The sequence below is a fragment of the Hordeum vulgare genome, chromosome 4H, assembly GCF_904849725.1.
Source record: "Hordeum vulgare subsp. vulgare chromosome 4H, MorexV3_pseudomolecules_assembly, whole genome shotgun sequence".
NCBI lineage: Eukaryota > Viridiplantae > Streptophyta > Magnoliopsida > Poales > Poaceae > Hordeum > Hordeum vulgare.
The window spans coordinates 586,557,467-586,581,031 of NC_058521.1; the positions used below are offsets into that span (position 1 = coordinate 586,557,467).

At 39.7% G+C, this 23,565-nt stretch overlaps 2 protein-coding genes across 3 annotated transcripts; one reads left to right on the forward strand and one right to left on the reverse strand.

Annotated features, from left to right (window-relative positions):
* The first annotated feature begins 90 nt into the window (after positions 1-90).
* On the forward strand, positions 91-10,812 carry LOC123450837 (2'-deoxymugineic-acid 2'-dioxygenase-like). The gene is made up of 4 exons (XM_045127907.1): positions 91-167; positions 8,766-8,843; positions 9,943-10,264; positions 10,341-10,812. Exons 1-4 carry the CDS (start codon positions 91-93, stop codon positions 10,599-10,601), a joined length of 738 nt encoding a protein of 245 aa, XP_044983842.1. The 3' UTR covers positions 10,602-10,812.
* Positions 10,813-15,526: 4,714 nt separating this feature from the next.
* On the reverse strand, positions 15,527-22,445 carry LOC123449763 (protein ZINC INDUCED FACILITATOR-LIKE 1-like). Of its 2 annotated transcripts, XM_045127086.1 has the most exons (17): positions 22,209-22,445; positions 21,705-21,745; positions 20,349-20,409; positions 19,911-20,013; positions 19,727-19,829; positions 19,564-19,617; positions 19,211-19,273; positions 19,069-19,118; positions 18,914-18,989; positions 18,096-18,278; positions 17,933-18,020; positions 17,056-17,141; positions 16,867-16,974; positions 16,576-16,620; positions 16,408-16,496; positions 15,994-16,037; positions 15,527-15,805 (listed from the first exon to the last, which is right to left on the reverse strand). In XM_045127086.1, the coding sequence occupies exons 1-17, from the start codon at positions 22,390-22,392 to the stop codon at positions 15,702-15,704; spliced, it is 1,482 nt and encodes a 493-aa protein (XP_044983021.1). In that variant the 5' UTR covers positions 22,393-22,445; the 3' UTR covers positions 15,527-15,701. The 2 variants fall into 2 exon arrangements, with proteins under 2 accessions (XP_044983021.1, XP_044983022.1); XM_045127087.1 differs by lacking the exon at positions 16,408-16,496 and having other exon boundaries at positions 22,209-22,435.
* Between the last annotated feature and the right edge of the window lie 1,120 nt (positions 22,446-23,565).

Consider the following 23,565-nt stretch of genomic DNA (forward strand, 5'->3'; position numbering starts at 1 on the left):
ATGTTATATAGGTAGCTATAAGCCGTGCAACGAGAGTGCAATGCGTCTCTGTCGCCGTGGGCAGCAAAAAGTTTGCCGCTTTTCGGTGAGATGAGATTTGTTCTCAGCGCGCTGGCCGTCGGTCCCAGGCTGACACGACGGAAACGATGGATTGATCGAGCAGTCAGGTATCTATAGCACGACGAAATAGACTCTTTTTTTGGAAAACTTTAGATTTATATATATTTTTAATCATGGCAGTACAACAAACACATAAATAATAAATATTACATCAAGAGTAGTGGACCACCTAACTACGATTCCAAGCATCGAAACAAGTCAAAGAAGCGCAGTCATCGTAATCGCCCCTCCCTCGACAAAACTTGTTGCAGTGAACAGCCGGAAAGTCATCGTGCTACGGTCACATAGAAACAACGCGTCAAACAGCAACAACCGCCGATGAAAAAAGAACATAGATCGACATATATATCCAACCCGAAGACAAACAAATTTAGACGAACGGAGTAGATACCGAAGACAACCATCAACCGAATCCTGTGAGATTCGTCAAAGATATACCTCCACATGCATGTCGACGATGCCAGACACACCACTTAGATAGGGGCTACACAGAGAGAACCCTATTCCATCTTTAGGGAATCTCCGCCATCTCGCCTTCCTAAGCATCGTGAATAGAACATAAATTCAAATAAAACTAAAAGATCATCTAAAAACAAAGCCCTCCAGCGGCCCTTGTCCGTGATCCTCCGCGCTCCAATGACCCTAAGTCCGCATGAGACGAGGCTGACCGGCCACGAGAGACGAAGGGGTGAGTCAGTCCATATTAACAAAAATAGACACGGTATTATAGTAGCATGCAATAGTGCAAGACAGAGACGCAGAGCAGAGAAAGAGTAAATTTACAGTTGAGCTAGCGATATATATTCACTACTTGTGTTATCACATACAGTATGTATTTTCATTTCGACAGGAATTACTGATGTCACTCTGTTTTTTAAACTAGAATCATCTGCTTTCAATCATGTTGACACCTAAGGAATCTTTGAAAGTAACTCCCTACACCATGTAGGACCGACGAAAAACGTGACACCCATGGTACAAATGACTAATCAATCAATCAGGTGCCATGCACGTAGGAGGCCAGCGCCATGGTTTATTTTCTTTCGTCTAACCTTTGTATCCCAGCTCCATTTTATTTTTTTGCGGGATATCCCAACTCCATTTCTACATCAATGAAAATCAGCGCTCTAGGTTAAAAAAAAACAGCGCTCGCTGCTTTTCACTAAAGAAAAAACTCTGATATTATCACGTCAATAAGCAACCAAAGATTGCTAGCCAACCTTTTCTTTGTGCGCAAAGTACTGATTTCTTTTTTCATGGAAAAGTATGCTAGTTTAGGCTGTTGTGCTAGCTAACGCGGTGGACCAACACATGCATTTTTTCTTTGACGGGAGTGGACAAACACATGCATACATGCATACATGTGCGTACCCGTAGTGATTAGTTATATGGGTACACCCCTCAAAAATAAAAATAAAATGGGTTCATGTACGTACGTGGAGGTGGTATAAGGACTCATTTAGTTGCCGATTTTGTTGACTGATCACATGGAGCAGATTTAAGCTAGCTTGGCTGGGCAGGGCTCGTGTGTGACTACGTACGTCAGCGCTGATGCATAGGGTCGGGAACACAGGTCAAATCAAATCAACTTCATGTTTATTTCTCCGGAGGCAGCGTGAACATTGCCACCCCCAACCATCTATCTCGATCAATACATATATACAACATCCATTGGTACGTACGTATGCTCTTCCCGTCGATATCAAACTGTGAAAGACAAGTGTATATGTGTATGGCTGGCCGGCCGGCCAGCATGCATGCATGCTAATTAATTTGTTTAGAGTTTAATCGAGCTAAACAATGCTACTGATTCCTGCCTGGTGCACATATATGCAGCATGCAGTTTCAAGGCAAAAGGGAAGAAAAAGATGGCATGCCTGATGCTTTGTTTTATTCACCATCAGGTGGCTAGCTAGCGACCGGAGCAGGCGGTACCCACCCCATGGGCATACTACAGGTGGGCTTCATTTTTATGTTTGCTATCAAGTGTTTTTATTTTTGCTACAACTTTCGCTCAGAGCCCCGATAGAGCTAGTATATACTCCCTTTATCCCGAAATACTTGTCATATGAATAAATGTATCTACATGTATTTTAGTTTTACATACATTCATTTTCATTTATTTGTAAACAAATAATTTCGGAAGGAGGGAGTATATTGCTTAATCCAACTATGCCAATATGAATCCAACTATGTCAATATGAATGGACGTGCGTCAAATAAAAAACAAGCACCCATGATAAGCCACTCTTTTTAAAATAAAAAAATGGGTGTTCCGACGGCATGTCTTAAGCTCTTGCTTAGTTCGGGCCGCCCACTGCATGCATGTTTTGTGAGTGACTGCGTGGTCCACCAACTTCCACTTGCTCATGTTTATTATTTTGACAAATTTTAAATCTACTATATTTTTGAACTAAAAGTTCAGTTTATGTTTCATTTGCATTTTTATCTTCCTTGTGATGAATACTTTCAAACAAGCCCACTCTTAAATACATTTGACAAGTTCAATTTTTTACAATATTAAAACTTGATCGTCGTAATATTAAGTTTTGCCAAGTTTTACCAAGATTCCAATGTTTAAACTTAATCATAAATCCCTAAACTCTAAACCGTAAACCCTAAAATATTATAAACTTAATCCTAAAACCCTAAACCATAAACAAAAACTTAATATTATAAATTTTCCTACGCTCACCAAGATCAATCTATGGAGATCAATATCTATGAGAGGGGGAGTGCATCTACATACTCTTGTAGAATGCTAAGTGAAAGTGTTAAGAAATGTGGTTGATATAGTCGAACATCTTCGTGATCCAATCACGATCCGTCCAGCAATCCAATCACGAACGTCCCGATCAAGTGTCGAACGGACGTCGACCTCCGCGTTCAGCATACGTAAAGCTCGATGACGCTTTCACCACCTTGATCCAGCAAGTGTGGATGAAGTGTTTTCTGAGTTCTCGGGCCGCACGACGGCTTGGTGGCGGTGGTGGTGGTGCTATTCCGGCAGAGCTACGTCGAGCACTACCGAATCTGCAAACGGAGGAGAAGACAGGAAGAAAGAGGGCGCAAAGGGCTTGGTGTGTCCTCTTGCCCCCCCCCCCCTCTATATATAGGTGTAGGGGCATGGGGACAGCTCCTCCAAGACCTAGGCCGCATCCAAGGTGGAAGGAGGTGGAATCCGAGTCCTCCTCCTTCCCTTCCATACAAAGGTGGACTTTCCACCTTTCCCAGTTGCATGTGTCTTCAGGGAGTTGTGCGCCTGGCCTAATAAGACCAGGGGGCTCCCCTTAGTGCATGCAAACCCTTGGGACGTGGTGGAACCCTTGGTGGACTTCCCTCAGTTTTCGGAACCTTCTAGAAGCTTCCTGGTACAATACCGGAAAAACCTAAAACTTTTCCGGTAAACAAAATATGACTTCCCATATATAAATATTTACCTCCGGACCATTTTGGAACTCCTAATGAAGTCCGGGATCTCATCCGGGACTTTGAAAAACCTTTGATCACCAATACAATAACTCAACTATATATATATATATATATTGTCACAGAACATTAGGTATGCAGACCCTGCTGGTTCGAGAACTATGCACACATGACCGAGACACATATACGGTCAATAACCAATAGCGGGACCTTGATGCCCATATTGGTTCCTACATGAAATGGCTTAACTTATTTCTACCGGGGTCTCCTTTGCAATGGAAAAAAGCGCGGGAGAGCAACTTCTCATAAAAATCTCACTTAGAAGCGAAGGGGCATACCCTATGAACATTGAAAAAACTAAGGTATGACAATTTGGCAGCAAAATGATAAGGTAAAAACAAATATAGGTCAGGGGTATTATAGACTTTTCATAGGAGCTTATTTGGACCTTATTTTCACATGAGCTAATTTCCACACTAAACTCAAAAGAACTAGCAATTCAAGTGGCTAAATTTTAACCACATATATTCTTCCATGCTTTCTCTATCATAGGTGACTACTAGAAATTTTTGAGCATATCCTTTTGACTGGGTGACAAAAACATTCTTCTCACAAAAGTAAGTTTGCTTCAAAAAATTAAGTATACATGAGCTTGATGGTTTGTATTCAAGTATTGTCAAAAGATAGGTGGAATCGTGATAGAAAGAATACCATGGTGAAACCTGAAGCATGCACATATATAATTTTTTCCCTAACATAATAAGAAATATCAAGATGTTCTTATACAATTTAAACCGAGTACCAAGGTCTTGAAATATTACAAATTCATAGATGCTTATAGTGTACATGTTATAATACACTATAATATTACTATGTACTTCTGACCAAATTTATAGTGATGGTGGAATGCTGCAGATATAGAAGAGTTCTATTTTCACCGACGAGTTAAATTTTGGTATGTCCAAATCTTTAATGTATCGATTCATAATATTAAATGACAGATGCGGTTTGAGTTTTTTATCTATACATTGTAGGTTTCTTAAAGGTGAACAAATTTATTGGGGTTTGGAAGATCTATGGCTGCTGAAGATTTGGAAGACAAACAATTAAGTTGAAGTGAAAATGCAATATGCCTTGTTTGCTGAACCTGGAGATACTGTCAACTTTTACTCTCTCATTTTGGTGGTTGTTTTGCCACATAAGTCATTGTATGCTCATTTTGGTTTTGTGGCACATCTAGAAACATATGTACTTCTCCTTTTTTTGGCACAACGTCCTTTTGTGTTGTTGTTCATGCATGTATTTGTATTTATCAAATGAAGTTTAAGATTTTGGGTTATGCATATACGCAATGTTGATTGACATGTATGTCGTATAAGTTGTATGATCTTCCCTAATGGCTCGAACACACACTGAATAGATATTTAATTAGGTATGTGTGGCTCAAAAGGTTTCCTAGTGAAACACAATGTTATGACATATTAACTCTCGGATGAACATGTTTGTGTCGACAGCTTCACCATCGATAACTATAGTTCCTATGCCAAAACCAACATGTTGATAGAAAAAGATATGTCCACACATACATGTGTCGGGGAAGTTAAGCTGTCGGGAGAAGTTTATCTACCAGGGAAGTTATCCCTCGCAACCGTTCTTGTGGTAGTTGATACGTTCATTTTGCATCATGTTTTCATATTGATATTTATCGCTTCTTTGGCTATTATTTCACTTCACGGTACTATTCTTATGCCTTTTCTTTCTTATTTTGCAAGGTTTACATGAAGAGGGAGAATACCGGCAAATGGAATTCTGGCCTAAAAGTGGAGCAAAGTTGAGATACCTATTCTGCGCAACTCCAAACGCCGTGAAAATCAACGGAGATTTTTTTCCCAATTTATAAAAAATACTGGGATGAAGAAGTGCCAGAGGGGCACCAGGGGGTGCCCACAAGCCTGCACGGCGCGGCCCAAACCCCCCCCCCCCCAGGCCGCGCCATGGGGGCTTGTGGGCAGCCCACAGGCCCACTGGCCCCCCTCTTTTTCTATATAGAGGGTTTCGTCCAGGAAAAAAAATCAGAGAGGAGCTTTTTCGTGGTTTCGTCGCCGCCACGAGACGGAACTTGAGCAGAACCAATCTAGAGCTCCGACGGGACGATCCTGCCGGGGAAACTTCCCTCCCGGAGGCGGAAATCGTCGCCATCGTCATCACCAACACTCCTCTCATCGGAGAGGACTCGTCACCATCAACATCTTCATCAGCACCATCTCATCTCCAAACCCTAGTTCATCACTTGTAACCAATCTCCGTCTCGCGACTCCGATTGGTACTTGTAAGGTTGCTAGTAGTGTTGATTACTCTTTGTAGTTGATGCTAGTTGGATTGTTTGGTGGAAGAGATTATGTTCATATCCTTGATGCTACTCATTACCCCTCTGATCATGATTATGATTATGCTTTGTGAGTAGTTACTTTTGTTCCTGAGGACATGGGATAAGTCATGCTAATAATAGTCATGTGAATTTGGTATCCGTTCGGTATTTTGATATGTTGTATGTTGTTTTTCCTCTAGTGGTGTTATGTGAACGTCGACTACATAACACTTCACCATTATTTGGGCCTAGAGGAAGGCATTGGGAAGTAGTAAGTAGATGATGGGTTGCTAGAGTGACAGAAGCTTAAACCCTAGTTTATGTGTTACTTCGTAAGGGGCTGATTTGGATCCACTAGTTTAATGCTATGGTTAGACTTTGTCTTAATTCTTCTTTCGTAGTTGTGGATGCTTGCGAGAGGGGTTAATCATAAGTGGGATGCTTGTCCAAGTAAGGGCAGTACCCAAGCGCCGGTCCACCCACATATCAAACTATCAAAGTAACGAACGCGAATCATATGAACATGATGAAACTAGCATGACAGAAATTCCCGTGTGTCCTCGGGAGCGTTTTTCCTCCTATAAGAATTTGTCCAGGCTTGTCCCTTGCTACAAAAGGGATTGGGCCACTTTGCTGCACCGTTGCTACTTTTGTTACTTGTTGCTTGCTACGAATCATCTCACCACACAATCACTTGTTACCGACAATTTCAGTGCCTACAGATTTTTCCTTGCTGAAAACCACTTGTCAGATCCTTCTGCTCCTCGTTGGGTTCGACACTCTTACTTATCGAAAGGACTACGATTGATCCCCTATACTTGTGGGTCATCAAGACTCTTTTTTGGCGCCGTTGCCGGGGAGTGAAGCGCCTTTGGTAAGTGGAATTTGGTAAGGAAACATTCATATAGTATGCTGAAATTTGTTGTCACTTGTCACTATGGATACTAATCCTTTGAGGGGCTTGTTCGGAGTATCTTCACCTCGAACGGAAGCACAAAGAGTTGCTCCTCAAGTTGCTGCACCTACTGAAAATATTTGCTTTGAATTTCCTTCGGGTATGCTTGAGAAACTGTTGGCTAATCCTTTTAGAGGAGATGGAACATCACATCCAGACTTGCTTCTAATCTATGTAGATGAGGTTTGTGGTTTATTTAAGCTTGCAGGTGTGCCCGAGGATGAGGTCAATAAGAAGGTCTTTCCTTTATCTTTGAAGGATAAGGCGTTGACATGGTATAGGCTATGTGATGATACTGGACCATGGGACTACAATCGGTTGAAATTGGAATTTCATCAAAAGTTTTATCCTATGCATTTAGTACATCGTGATCGGAATTATATTTATAATTTTTGGCATCGTGACAGAGAAAGCATCCCTCAAGCTTGGGGGAGGCTTAAATCAATGCTATATTCATGCCCCAATCATGAGCTCTCGAGAGAAATTATCATTCAGAACTTCTATGCTCGGCTTTCTCATGATGATCGCACCATGCTTGACACTTCTTGTACCGGCTCTTTTATGAAGAGAAATATTGACTTAAAATGGAATTTATTGGAGAGAATTAAACGCAACTCTGAAGATTGGGAGCTTGAAGAAGGTAAGGAGCCAGGTATGAATTTCACGTTTGATTGCGTTAAATCCTTTGTTGAGACAAACACCTTTAGTGATTTTAGGTCTAAGTATGGACTTGACTCTAAGATAGTAGCTTCATTGTGTGGATCCTTTGCTGCTCATATTGATCTTCCCGAAGAGAAGTGGTTTAAATTCCATCCTCCTTTAGAAGTCAATGTAGTTAAACCCAATCCAGTTGAAGAGAAAGTCATTGCCTATAATGATCCTGTGGTACCCAGTGCTTACATTGAGAAACCACCTTTCCCTGTTAGGATAAAGGATCATTCTAAAGCTTCAACTGTGATACGTAGAGGCTATATTAGAACACCTACACCCCCTGAGAAAATTAGAGTTGAACCTAGCATTGCTATTATCAAAGATCTTCTGTCTAAAGAAGTTGAGGGACATAATATTCACTTCTGTGAAGATGCTGCTAGAATTGCTAAACCTCACGTTAGAGACAAACATAGGCCTGTTGTTGGCATGCATGTGGTTTCTGTTAAGATAGGAGATCATTGTTACCATGGTTTATGTGACGTGGGTGCTAGTGTTATTGCAATACCTCAATCCTTATACGATGAAATCAAAGATGAGATTGCACCTGTTGAGATAGAACCTATAGATGTCACTATTCATCTTGCCAATAGAGATACTATCTGCCCTGTGGGAATTGTTAGGGATGATGAAGTCTTGTGTGGTAAAACGAAGTATCCTGCTGATTTCCTCGTTCTTGCTACCGCACAAGATAGCTTTTGTCCCATCATATTTGGCAGACCCTTTCTCAATACCGTCAATGCTCATATTCATTGTGAGAAGCAAACTGTCACTGTTGGCTTTGAAGGTGTGTCACATGAGTTCAATTTCTCTAAGTTTGGTAGACAACCTCATGAAAAGGAGTTGCCTAGTAGGGATGAAACTATTGCCTTAGCCTCTATTGTCGTGCCTCCTACTGATCCCTTAGAGCAATACTTGCTTGAGCATGAAAATGATATGCATATGGATGAAAGGGATGAAATAGATAGAGTTGTCTTAGAACAATATCCTATCCTTAAGAATAACTTGCCTGTTGAACTGCTTGGGGATCCACCCCCACCAAAGGGTGATCCTGTGTTCGAGCTTAAACAGTTGCCTGATACTCTTAAGTATGCCTATCTTGATGAAAAGGAGATATATCCTGTTATAATTAGTGCTAGCCTCTCGGAGCATGAAGAAAAGAAGTTGCTAAAAACTCTGAGGAAGCACCTGCCTCCGCCTCGCCTGCCCCTTCCCAGTTGACGACAGCATCAACGAATGGCCCGATACTCCCAAAGGGCTCCGGTAAAGAATGACATATAATATCTACAATCAATATTTATCAAACTGTATCCCCTCAAAAACGGAAAAAAATTGTATGTCACATTCTTGTGGGATGCCAAGTCACCGTCAATTCATGATAGGAAATATTTTTCTTTTCATGAAACTTTCCTTATTTTTAAAAATTCATAAACAACATTACCGGCTTTTGAAAATGCTTTGCTCAACATTGAGAATTTAAAACATTAGAATTTCAATTTTCTACAGTTTATTTTATTTTTAAATTTTGAACTTCTAAAGTTTTGGACTTCAGAAATTTTAGGCGTGTAAACATGTGATATATCTTATTTATTTTCAGAAAAATATGCATTGAGAGAATATCTAGAAAGAAACTTATTGAGCATATTCCCATGGACATGCGTAAACGCGCGATATATCTTGGTTATTCTCTTTTTACAGATCTTACATCTAGGGGCCATATATTTAGCATGCACATTTCTTTAAATATTAGTATGAGAAGGATCGCTCTAGGTTAGCATTTTTCAATTTAATATAGATTTTACACTACTATGAATCATTAGTACTTCACCACATACATATATAATCTTTCATTTGAATATGTATCTGTTTCTATATTTAAAATATTATTATCCACTATGTATCTGAGATGTATATGTCTTAGAAAATTAGGGAAAATGCGCTTTTAAATTATGTCAATGCTAGCCAACGTGAGTTCGTAGCCAAGATTGATATGTGATGCATGCACATCTGTATTTCTTTTACGCATTTATTTGATACATAGAGATTTCTTTTTGGAAAAGATAACACAACAGTTTACATACTTATGTTAACCACATCAACCATACGTTGCATATATTATAGAAAGGAGGGTAATACTAATAGGCACCTCATGCATGCGTACATCTCCTTTTTTCTGGGATGTGAAGTGACATTGGTATAATGGACAAGTTTAGACAAGAATGAGTCTTTTGACCCATAATGCTAGACAAATGTTGATTGAACTCAAAACTAACATGACTTCATGCTTCACGAAATCTTAGTCACACAATTGATGTCACAAGGTTATTTTTATTACTAATTTTGGTGTTGTGGCGCACCATAGGGACGTTATCGAAAAGTTCACCAGCCAAACCAGAGATGTAGGGAAGGAATTGTTGCGCCTCTTGTGTGAGGGTATGGGGATCCGGGCTGACTACTTTGAGGGAGACCTTAGCGGGGGTAATGTGATCCTCAACATCAACCACTATCCATCTTGCCCGAATCCAGACAAAGCGCTTGGACAGCCGCCACATTGTGACCGAAATGTCATCACCCTCCTACTCCCTGGCGCTGTCAATGGCCTCGAGGTCTCCTACAAGGGGGACTGGATCAAGGTTGACCCTGCACCTAACGCATTTGTCGTCAACTTCGGCCAACAACTCGAGGTAATTGATTGTTTGAGCATTGTTTGCTCAGGTAAACATCACCAAGCTGATTGATTGGCTATTCATGTGGACGCAGGTTGTGACAAATGGGTTGTTAAGGAGCATAGAGCATCGTGCGATGACAAACTCGGTGCTTGCACGCACATCGGTGGCTACCTTTATTATGCCTACTCAAGAATGTATTATTGGTCCCGCGAAGGAGTTCCTTAGTGAAGAAAACCCACCGTGCTACCGCACCATCATGTTTCGTGACTTCATGCGCATCTACAATGTTGTCAAGCTTGGGTCATCGCTCAATCTCACAACCAATCTCAAGAACGTTCAGAAGGAGATATAAATCAAATCTACAAGGCTCCTTCAAGATCTGGAATTATCCTATTCCCACTTGTTATGTTTCTTACGTATGCCACAGATCTCAGTTGTGTCCAATTGTTGCTATGCAACAACTACATGCACTTTGATGATTTGTAGCAACAAAAGTAATAAATGCCTGATGAGTATAAGACGTTAATCGTCTTAATGCTCATTTGTTGTGTTTTGTTTGTAAATTATCTTTTTTAACACAGTATAGACGCAAATGTTCATATATATACGCGCATACACTTACCCCTATAAATGCATTCACACGTTCCCCTATGATCATCTTTAAAAGATTGAGCCGGCATATCATCTTAAGATTTATGAAGTCATCATAGTCGTTTCGTCGTCGACGAAAACGTCTCCTCCCACTGAATGCGCATCGCCGGAAATCGTAAAATAAATTCAGAAATACTGCAAGCATCATGATTCAAATCCTGATGGACTGTGGATACCACTGTCACTCTAAGCATCAAACCACATGTTGGTTTTCTATTTGTAAATTATCTTATTTTACAAGAAACTGGGCACCTTCTCGTTCGTGCGTGCTTGCTACTACTAAAGACAACTTAATATCTTATGTTCTTATCTTATACTTTCTCTGTATCTAAATACTTGTAGTTATAGAAAACTAGTCTAGTTCTTCCCAACTATAAATATATATTTACTAATTGAACACATCTCTTAGACCTTTTCATTAATTCACATCATCAAAATTACTTATACCGTTGGATTGTAAAATTTAAACGTAAAGATAAAAGAAAACTTGTGTAGCACCCATCCCAAAGAAAATGTATCGGACACATCCAACGTTAGTGAAACAAAATAAAGAAAGAGCTAAAAAAGCAAGAAAGTATAGATCCGTTCCGTCCTTAAAAACTCCGATGATGATCCACAAAATTACAAGATCCCATGATCAAAAGCGCTCCGTGGCCTACTAGCGTGGCCATGCTGACTCTAGCGATTGTGTGATCTCCTGGTTACCGGGGCCTCGGAAGGCTCCCGGTTATCTACTCCCGTGGGTTGCTTCGCGGAATACCCTCGATTGAGCTATGTGGTCGTCATCGTCGTCTTCGTTTCACGTTCTCCATGCATGATGATGAGGTGTGTGTGGGCGGTGGTAGAGCCCATGTCCTCGTCGGTACACGTGACGCAAGTAGTGTGGCCTTTGCGATGGCTGCGCCCGCCCTCGTCGTCGAGCCTCATCTGTCTTGGCAGCGAGCGTTGGGGTAGTCATTGTTGGGATAGCATGGATCGTGCTCAGGTTGGACTTCTTGACGACTAGCAGCTTCATTGGGGTATGCAAGGAGCTAGGCCTCGTGGGAGTAATTGTTGGTGGAGTTTGGCGTCCTTGTAAGACCATCGCGTTGCTTGCATCGACATGGTCGATGTGGTCGACGCCTCGTCTCGACCGAACGCCGAGTTTGTGGCAGTCGGCGTAGTCAAGGGGTCGTCTCACGGGCTCGTAGAGGAGCGGTGTTGTTGTTGAAGTCGTTGTTGAAGTCATGTCGTGTCGCCTCGCCGTCGCGCCTTACCTTCGTGTGGCGTCGCCTTGCTCAGCTCTGACCTCCAATGAGCGTGACATGGGTGGCATCATGACGGGACGTCATCCTTCTTGATCGGGGCACGGGCATATTGCTGGGATGGCGTCATTTTCATGGATCTACGCCAAGCGGGCGCGGTGCACGGATGTATGCACTAGTAGAAAACGGGGCTATAGCCCAGTTCATTTGGGCCATTTGCCCCGGTTCAAGAACCGGGACTAACAAAGCGGGACTAATGCTAGCCCCGGTTCGGTCCCGAACCGGGGCTAATGGTCCTCCATGTGGCGAGGCTGGGAGCGAGGGGGAGGGATATTAGTCTCGGTTCTTATTACGAACCGGGTCTATTGCTTCACTGTCTTTTTTTAGTATTTTTAGGGTTTAAGGTTTTGCACTAAATTGGATGGGGCTATTTTGCTGCCCCCTATCTTTTCATTTATTTGTTTTGGGCATTTTTTAATTCTTGTTTTGCACTAAATTGGATGGTACATACACAGTAATAGAGGAACAACTATATGCACATCATCGTCACGAATATATTACACCATCTCATCCATCGTGCTTTGCCAAACATATTACAAAATGTAGACACAGGTTACGTGCACATATGCATCTTTTTTACACTTTAATATTGCATCTGAATTGCATCAACGGGCAATAGTATTCTCCCTTCACATCTAGGACCACTGCATCTAAGAATCCGGCAATTTTCTCTTGAATTGCTCGTACACGTTCCTGTGGTAGAAGACCGTCCCGCAACCGTTCGATCTGATTTAAAGAAGGGTTCAATATATATCAATGAAACCGAACACAGTTGACGGTAATAAAATAAAGTTGTGAGTATTGTTTATCGTACTTCATTTTTTTATGTGCCGGTTTTTGCCTATCTCATGGGTCGTCTGGCGAATAAACTCGCAAACATAGTATACACATAAATTGTTCCCATGTTCCTGCCTCAAGCACTTTACGAGAACATAGTTCAATCAAAAACATAATCAAGAATGATAATGTATTGAAACTAGAATAAAGAGATGCACGGATCTAGCTAGTAGTTACTTACATCCATTTGTCTAAATGTAAGCTCTGACTTCCAAACACCCCGAACTTGATGGTGAACCGTTTTCAAGCCCTGCCAAGAAAAGGAAATGAATAAAGAGTTCTATATAAATTACTTGTTATTAGGAAATGAACAAAGTTGCCGATATAGTGTCATAATGATTGAAATTACCTCTCGAGGCATTCTGCATGTTCCCTCAATCAGCGAGGGGTGTGCGTTTCGGGTCCATGACTTTTACTAGTCCCTCGTGAGGTAAAATTATTAATAGAATAAAGTGGAAGATGTGCACGCATAACGAGTCCAGTTCCATATTCTTCTTCTCAGTTATTTTCAATTTTTTCTTCAAGTAATTGTTTTCTTTTTCAACCAAATTTAACTTCTCGACAACAATTTCTATGTCGGATGAAATTTCCGGTTCACATACCTCGTAGATAAAAAAATATATCACGTTGGTCATTATAATTATCATAAACACTAAATAAAACAGATAGTTATAAAAGATATTATATACCACATCCGAATCATAGACAGGACGTGGGCCGACGGAGGCGGATACCAAAACCATCGGACTATATAATAATAAAAAAATAAAAGTAAGTTTTATACAAGTATCTATCTAAATCATACAAGTAATAAAAAAATTCATTTAAAAAGGAGATAAGAACAAGAGGCTCACCATGGTGGTGTTGGCGACGAGATCGGCGAGGGCGATCGACAACAGTGAGGACGGACATGGGACGGCACCCTACACATGTGAAGACTCTAAGAAGTTAATTTAAGCTCAAATTTTGCATCTAAATCAAAAGAACTCCCGCATACACTCTTACACTAAAACCCACAAACTAGTCTACTTCTAGAGCATTTGAAATGAGCTAAACTAGCAGTGAGAGATGAAAGGATGAAGTAGCTAACCTTTAGAACACTTGTGTAGTTGGTGCACCGTCAAACATAGACAAATCTTGAGGAAAATGGAGCTTGGAGATGTCGAGCTTAGAGAGGAGAAAGCTTAAGTGTGGCTCGGGCATTTCATCGAACACCTCATGTGCATGCATAGAAGGGTGGCAAGAGCATGGCATGCACACCTCACACAACCAAAAAACAGAGGAGAGGGTGGGCAGGTATATATAGACATCTCTTTAGTCCCGGTTCCAACCCCAACCGGGACTAATGCTCCGCGTCATGCCACGTGTCAGTCGCTGGATCTTTAGTCCCGGTTTTTGGCACGAGCCGGGACTAATGCATCGAACCAAACCGGGACTTATCCCTGCAAGGCCCTGACAGCTCGAACCGGGACCAATGCGTGGCATTGGTCTCGGTTTTATTTCGACCCGGGGCTAATGTGATTTGGAGCTACGGCTGAAAGCCTCATTTTCTACTAGTGACGACATTGTAGCGAGTTCCAACCCTTCGTCTTTGATGGTGTATGATGCGTTGGTGATCATCGCGGCCAACGTGGCCTTCGGATGGTAGTCTTCTTTCCATCAGCCGGCCAAAAGGTACGTGCACCAGGTACGTGCACTAGTACTCCTTGCATCATTCGTTGTGTTCGATCTTCCTACCTTACCCTTTTACTTTATACTTGTATGTTTTACTTTACGCTGCAATACTATTTGAATTGGTGTATTTGACATGTTATAACTGCTCTAGTTGCCTCTTAAGTAAAACTGAGAAAAGACAAAAAAAAATATCTTGTCAAGTAGTCTAATCACCCCCCCTGACATACTTCCAATCCTACACATACATTCAGTAAGTATTGTTGCAACTATACACACTCAAATATAATAATTCATCTGTATTTTTAATTTTGGTTCTCATGTTATCAACCTAAATTTTCATCAACTAATCCCTACTGCAACACATGTGGTATCCTCTAGTTTTATTTATGTCAAGGTTGTAATGAGTTGAAAGACAAGGCAATGTGGTAGCTTCATTTTGACGGAAAAGGGTGTTGATAGGCATCCGAATTGGTATACCTAAGCATGGGTGGTTTGTGAAGGCTTCCTTCAGTCATGGTATTTTCTTGAGCTTACATGTTTTGCAAAATACTAGTTTTCGTCATTCTTATTTTGTGATTGTCATTTCCATACCCGATAGGATGTTTTCTTGGGTACTTATGCCGAATTTTCTTGCTTTTTGCATAATTATCACACCTCCGCCTTGATTAAATAAAATGAGTAGGTGTTGTTACGGTTTCACATATTTACTTAGGATGGAAAATGTGAACAATTTATGCTTAGTGAAAGTGGGCAAGGGCACGTGATGCGGGCAAGTAAAATAGTCCTCCGTATGGGAAAAAGTTACACGATATCTCACAATTCAAGGTATTACATTAAGGATGGATAGCGGGTATATGTATATTCCTTATTTTTATTATTTTACATGGACTGAGGATTGTATGGGACTTGTACACATTTTTGCAAGCTAAAACATCGTTTTAACTTTTCACATCATCCATTGTTCCACTGCTTTGGGGGTTCGAGAGCTACTTGAAATCATAATGTTTTGGAACTGCTAGGAATGGCTTGAAGGTTAGCACAAGCCCAATTACTTCGACTATATTCAAAATCAGAAATATCATTTGATCCCCTGCATGATTAAAGAAAATCATACATTAGTTTTGGCAATTGCACATACCCATACTTATTAATTAATTACACATGTTGCAGTTGCACATACCCATACTAGTTAATTACATGTTAGTCTTTGCAAGTTATATTTAACAAATAGTTGATGTTGCTAAAGTTAAGAATGTAAATAATAAATTAATAACATACCTGGAAAGAAAGCAGCATGTTGGCGCTTTTGGGCCCATGAGAACCTACATTTGAAATTTCCAAAACAAAATGTTATAGATAATATATGCATACATTACGTGCATATCAACCTAACAAGTATTGATCATATAAAAGATGGTGTTGGTAGGCTTACTAGTGACCGTATGGTTTTGTTTTAGCTTTGTGCTTTATTTATTTTTTACGGGACGCGGTTGTGGACTTTATCGTTCTTAGTATTAATTGCCCATGCGTTACTAAATTTGAGAGTCCACTATGGTGTTTAGTCTGATAAAGGAACTAGTTTTTTGAGAAACTCCATCTAGCTTCTGTAGGGTTCACATGCTATAGGACTTTTACATGTTAGCACATTGATTGAGTTCAAAAGAGATTTGGATGGTTCGCAACGATACTCACAAGACACCTGCTCCAGCTGGAGCAATAGCCTTGAAGAGGGACATTGCAGTCGTAGATATTCCATTTGCAGCACCTCTTTGATTTTGTGACTGTTGTTTCAGTAAAGCGAGTTATCTTACTTCAGAATCAATTAAGAATATAAAATTCACAAATTGGTTTGATACTTACCACAGCACTGTTTTGCAGAATACAAGTACCAGTTAAGATAGTCGTCTGATCAAAAAATAAAAAGATGTAATGTTAGAAAGAATGACACCGTTGCATAAAAAAATAACTTCTATGATGGTATTTCTTTTATAATGATCAATTATATATATATCCAGAACCATAATGTAAACCTTATGGGACTTCTCAATGTTTATAATCCCATTGCTCATAATCAATACATCATGTATGGTGTTTTGTTCGAAAGAAATAAAGTCATGTTTGAGATGAGGAGATGGAATTGTTGGCACTTACGGCAAAAGTACCCTTCATAACGGCAGCGGAATAAATAGCTAGTCCAAGTGTCGTCCCAGATAAGTGTGTCATGAAGGGGTATGTAGCAAGAAGTGGTATGGATAGAACCTACATGGACATGTGGTATTGTTAAGAAAAAGGATAGGTATAAGAGATGTGAGTTTTGTAGAAAATAACTGAGTTACTCACAGCTGCAATACGAGATGAAATGATAGACCCAAGATATTTGTGGACATATCTATACACAAGTATTTGATACAAAAGAAGACCAGCACCTGATATCAAATGTGAAATTAAAAGTCAAGATTTTTTATCATTGTAATACATCACAAATAGTTATTACTACAATTTAACAATTATAACTGTGAGAAATAATGGTCTAGAATGGGCAACGTGTAGTAGTAGAACTAGTTTTGTTCAAAGGGAAGACTACATTTTGGACCCTTAACTTTGCCCAAGTGCATTTTGGAAACTTTCAAACAGCCCACAATGAACCACCGGTACTTAGAAAATAGTTCACTTATGAAACCTTGTCCGGTTTCTGCATGGTTCCATTTTCCTAAACGGTTCCTATGCATATGGCCAGTACATGCCATAATATATATATGCTCTATCACACCCTAGTTCAAAAATAGGAAAATTAAATTAAAAGGAAAAGGTGCCTTGGGCCAAAAAAAAATATACCAACAATTTATTTCCTCTCTCCTGTCATTAGTATAATCCGCTTCATGTGGATACCAAATAAGTGAAAACCACATTGAAGTCAGTGTGGGTCGAAAAGTGAATTGTTCTGTGAACTTATGGTTCCCTTTGGACTGTTTTAAAGTTTTAGGATCAAAAGTAATGTAGTTTTTTTAATTTTCCGTTGAGTATAATTTCTGGTTTGAAGGTGATACATGGCAGAACATTCCATAATTATGAACATCCCAGATCCAATTGTAATATTGTGGTGCACATTTAATAGCAAAAGTAGCTGAACTCAACTCCATAAATTCAAAAGTTAATATGTAAAAGATGTTCAATAATATTATAAGATTATATACACTAGTAGGTTTGTAACTTATACCTGAAGCTGCAAGAACTTGGCCGACATCTTTAGATGAAAAGCTTAGTCCGCCATACTTTTTGTCACTTACAGCCCACAAGGAAAATATCTGATACAAAAACATACATGTTACTTATTTGTTCGTTATTTTTTATGTTGTAAGGAGATTGTGGATACTAGTTACCTCACTATATGCTGTATCATGAAGGGTGAAAACACAATATGCAATTATAGAAGACATCAATGGCCAGTTCTTATATAGACTCTTCTTCTCTGGATGTCGAACTTCTCTATGGGGATCAGTAACTCTTGAATCACCAGACATTTCTACTTCCCTTTCTAAGTTTTTATGCATATGAAGTGTCTCCTGGTAGAAAACATTGGGAATAGGATATATTTTCAGTCACATATTAATGTTATACCATCAGTAAGTAAATGGATCTAGATAACCAAGCAGTAATTTATTACAGATCAGTTGAAAATGGGTTAGAAGATTTCAACAATTTGGTCCTCAAAAAAGGAGAGTTCAACAATTGATACATTTGTTTGCCCTTTGGCTTGCCTTCATTTTATTTTATTCCCTTCTCTAAAAAATAAAACGAAATGCATGCCTAATGTAAAAACCAATATATATTTATTATGGATAACTGTTTTTGCGTCCCGCTTGCTGCTAGACCCCAATTAAGCCATCTAACACTTCAGCAATTCTCAGTTTCTCAGTTTGATCCGAAGTACAAATGTTGCCTTTTCAGGTTTGAGAAATACATGTGACCTATCTGGTGTTGGCTCAGATCTAGATCGTAATGGAAGCTGTTATATATGTTTAGCTTTAAATGTGTGAAACCTTATAATTAAGTGCTTAAAGGACATTATAAGAGTTGGAAACTATAAATAGATGTATCCAAGTTGACCAATAAGAGGAATTCATTTAGATTTTACTTACAAAATTATTATTGAAACAAGGAAATTATAGGGTGTAGTATTAGTGCAGAAATGACATACCGGTAGCCATATGCAGCTTATTAGAACAGCAAATGCGATTAGTGAAATAAAAAGACACGGCAACAAATAGGGAAACCTGAAAAATACATATAGTGTTAGTTATATGAAGTTGACTCGTGATAACTAAATAAAGCTTATTTACACAACATGTATACCTCCCAAAAAGTGACTTCTCGGAAAATAGGCCCGGATATTGCTTTGCAGGCTGACAGGCAAATAAGAATATAAAATGTGTTATAATAGTATATAATATATTCATTAGTTTTTAGTAGTGGGCAATTATGAACACATAGGTACCTGCGCTAAGTATCCTCCAATGGCTGGACCGACAACAAGACCTATGCCCCAACCTGTGCTTACCTGTAGCCAATGAATAAAGTCAACTAGAGCAGCGATGTACGAACTAACCTACTGGTAGATATCTAGACCTGTCAAAAATACTATGTAGTACTCCCTCCGTTCCATAATATAAGTCTTTTTAAAGATTTCATTAGAGGACTACATACGGATGTATATAGACATACTTTAGAGTGTAGATTCACTCATTTTGCTCCGTATGTAGCCCATTAGTGAAATCGCTTATATTTAGGAACGGAGGGAGTATATGGTAAGGATGAAGCATATAAAAGATAGGGTTATTGTTCATTTACAACTGATAATCCTAGAGCATGATGTTCAGGTCGACAGACTTCAACTGAATAAGCCTGCAAAAATCAACAATTAGTCATCATTCATGCACACACATATATTCCCTATGCATGATATTGGTTTTTCTACGACATAACTAACGCTAGATAGGGAAAACTTGGATACCTTTATTGGGGCAAGCATGCCATTTAGAGAACCAAGCAGCATTCTAGTGGCAATAGCCATCCAATACTTTACACTCAGTCCAAACAGAGTGTTAAAGATGACCCTGAAGGAGGATTACCGAGCTTATAAAGCAGCCACATAAATGCTAGTGAGTATATTTATTACAACAGAAAATTTTGCTCACACTGAGAGCATGGAGAATGCAATGATAGGTTTTCTCCCAATACGATCTGCCACCACACCCCAAAACAGCGAGGCAAAACATCTGCCGATCATGTATGATGCACCTATACGACATGGACATCAGCACACCATATCTCTCTTTTCCAGAAGAAGGTTAGAACCCCGAGTCTCTGCATCATTGCGATGCACATAGACATCAACATACCTTAGCTTAATCTAGCTGAGTACTCCCACCGTCTCAAAATTCTTGTCTTAGGTTTTTCTAAAAATGAATATATCCAAATACTAAAACATGACTAGATACATGCATTTATATCTAGACAAATCTAAGACAAGAATTTTGGAACGGAGTATATTTGTTTATATTTGAATGAAGGACTGTAGTAATATGTTGGAATTTTTTACATGCCATTGATTCAATGAGTTTTAACTTTCTTACCAAGAAGACCGGCATACACACCAATGTCTTGTTCGTTCTTTGCCACATGCATGTCTTGTATCTATTATCAGGAAACGTCAAACTTAGTTTGCATATACATAAACAAAAAGGAGTGATCATTGGTTTTCGCCCAAACTTTTTTCACTCGGACCTAAAGAAACCCTTAAAACTATCGATCTTTTAGATGGGACACTTTTTGATACTGCTCTTTAGCATAGTGTTCGTTCATATCTGCATGTGCAGGAGCCCTACGTGGTGACCTCTGTTGCATCTTCCCATGTTCCCCCATGGTTGCCATGGTTGGGTATGTGAGGTTTTCTTTTTGGTTTTGGCCGTCGGACCGCTTGGGCGCGGATTGTTTTAAACCTTGTTTTGTCGGTTTCCTTTCATTTCTGAAATGAAATCAGGGGCATGCCCCTTAATTGTTTTTAAACTTAAAACTATCAATCCTTTACGGTTACTTGTGCATATAGTTTAATGTTATGGCGTTTCCATGGAACTTTTATGTTCAAAATGCTATAAGAATAGGCCATGCATCCAATATATACTCGAAATTAATTCTAATGAGTAGGTTCTATGTTTCAGAGTGAGAGCTATGAGAGTGAAGTGGTAATTCTCATGGCGACTAATAATGGTATTACACATATGGTGGCAAGAGGGAGAAAAGTTCATGCTAAGATATATCTGTATATATAGTCAATCTGTATTTGAGCTACAAAAACGTCTTATATTCTGATACAGAGGGAGTATATAAGATAAAGTGTGAGTTCCACTTTTTACCCTCTAGTTATGCATTTTTTACACCAATTACCCCATGTAATGAAAAATCATCTATATTACCCATTTTTAAAAGCCTAGACCCTGTTTTTCTTATGCATGTTGTTTGGAAAGGTGTGAGGTGATGATTGAGACTCAAAAACATCAGAACAATGACTAGGAATGGGCCAGATGTTAAAGAAAAGGATGGGCACTATGGTCGATAATGAGCACCCTTTAATATTTGCATATTTTGACGCACCACATAGACCTAACATGCCGCTCTGTTGTAGCGAAACATATAGAATGCCAAAATAGGATAAAACCTTGTTAAAATTAATATATAGTGTGTTTCTGATTTTACTTCACTAAATGGGGTAATAAGTGTCATAAATGCACAACTATGGAGTAAAAAGTGGAATTCACTCTAGGATATATCAGTTTCCATTTCAGTAATCTTTCTGCTAAAGTCTGTCTAACAAATATATTACAAAGACTCAAATTCAACAAACTGGGGCCGCAATTTAGTTAGCCAGGTTATGTGAAGAAGATATGGCGGTACGAATTAATAAACTGATCAAAGTGGGATGTTTAGCATACCATGAAGTACAGGAAGGGGAACAGTGATGATATCGGCAGAGCTGCAAATTTAAAATAAGATATTGTCAATTGCCAGAAACATGGCCTATATATATCACCAAATTCTATCCCTGCTATCCTATCATACACTGCTTAATGATTTTAGAAGCAAAAAAAAACTAGAGAATGTGAAACAGTTATGATCTTTTCTAACACATATGGAATTTAAAAATGTATGTATCCATGTCTCTGCATCCTGAGATATAAACAACAAACATATATTAATACCCCACAAAAATAAAAATATTAATAGTATTCGCTCCGTTCCTAAATATAAGTCATTTAAGAGATTCGACTATTGAACTACATACGGACGTATATAGATATATTTTAAAGTGTGGATTTACTCATTTTGTTTCGTATGTAATTTTTGTTGAAATGTCTAAAAAAACTTATATTTAGAAACGGAGCAAGGACTTGGGTAGAGCGACGACTATCCAATCCAGATCTAGAGTAGTGACGCACCGGAGGCAAAAGTGGTGACCCCGACGTAGAAGAACTCCTTGTAGGGCGTGCCCGTGCTGTTCTCCTTCTTGCGCTCCATGGCGCAGCCGGGGCACCCCTCGTAGTACACAGTCTCCGGCGGCGAGGGCGGCGCCGTCGCGTCGTCGTTGTCGTTCCCGTGCCGGTTCCTGGTAGTGTCACCCATTGCTAGCTGGTGCTGTAATTAATAAAATAACTAACTGCCTTGACAGTAGCTTCAGGGTACATGGCACTACGTTGTGATGTTATATAGGTAGCTATAAGCCGTGCAACGAGAGTGCAATGCGTCTCTGTCGCCGTGGGCAGCAAAAAGTTTGCCGCTTTTCGGTGAGATGAGATTTGTTCTCAGCGCGCTGGCCGTCGGTCCCAGGCTGACACGACGGAAACGATGGATTGATCGAGCAGTCAGGTATCTATAGCACGACGAAATAGACTCTTTTTTTGGAAAACTTTAGATTTATATATATTTTTAATCATGGCAGTACAACAAACACATAAATAATAAATATTACATCAAGAGTAGTGGACCACCTAACTACGATTCCAAGCATCGAAACAAGTCAAAGAAGCGCAGTCATCGTAATCGCCCCTCCCTCGACAAAACTTGTTGCAGTGAACAGCCGGAAAGTCATCGTGCTACGGTCACATAGAAACAACGCGTCAAACAGCAACAACCGCCGATGAAAAAAGAACATAGATCGACATATATATCCAACCCGAAGACAAACAAATTTAGACGAACGGAGTAGATACCGAAGACAACCATCAACCGAATCCTGTGAGATTCGTCAAAGATATACCTCCACATGCATGTCGACGATGCCAGACACACCACTTAGATAGGGGCTACACAGAGAGAACCCTATTCCATCTTTAGGGAATCTCCGCCATCTCGCCTTCCTAAGCATCGTGAATAGAACATAAATTCAAATAAAACTAAAAGATCATCTAAAAACAAAGCCCTCCAGCGGCCCTTGTCCGTGATCCTCCGCGCTCCAATGACCCTAAGTCCGCATGAGACGAGGCTGACCGGCCACGAGAGACGAAGGGGTGAGTCAGTCCATATTAACAAAAATAGACACGGTATTATAGTAGCATGCAATAGTGCAAGACAGAGACGCAGAGCAGAGAAAGAGTAAATTTACAGTTGAGCTAGCGATATATATTCACTACTTGTGTTATCACATACAGTATGTATTTTCATTTCGACAGGAATTACTGATGTCACTCTGTTTTTTAAACTAGAATCATCTGCTTTCAATCATGTTGACACCTAAGGAATCTTTGAAAGTAACTCCCTACACCATGTAGGACCGACGAAAAACGTGACACCCATGGT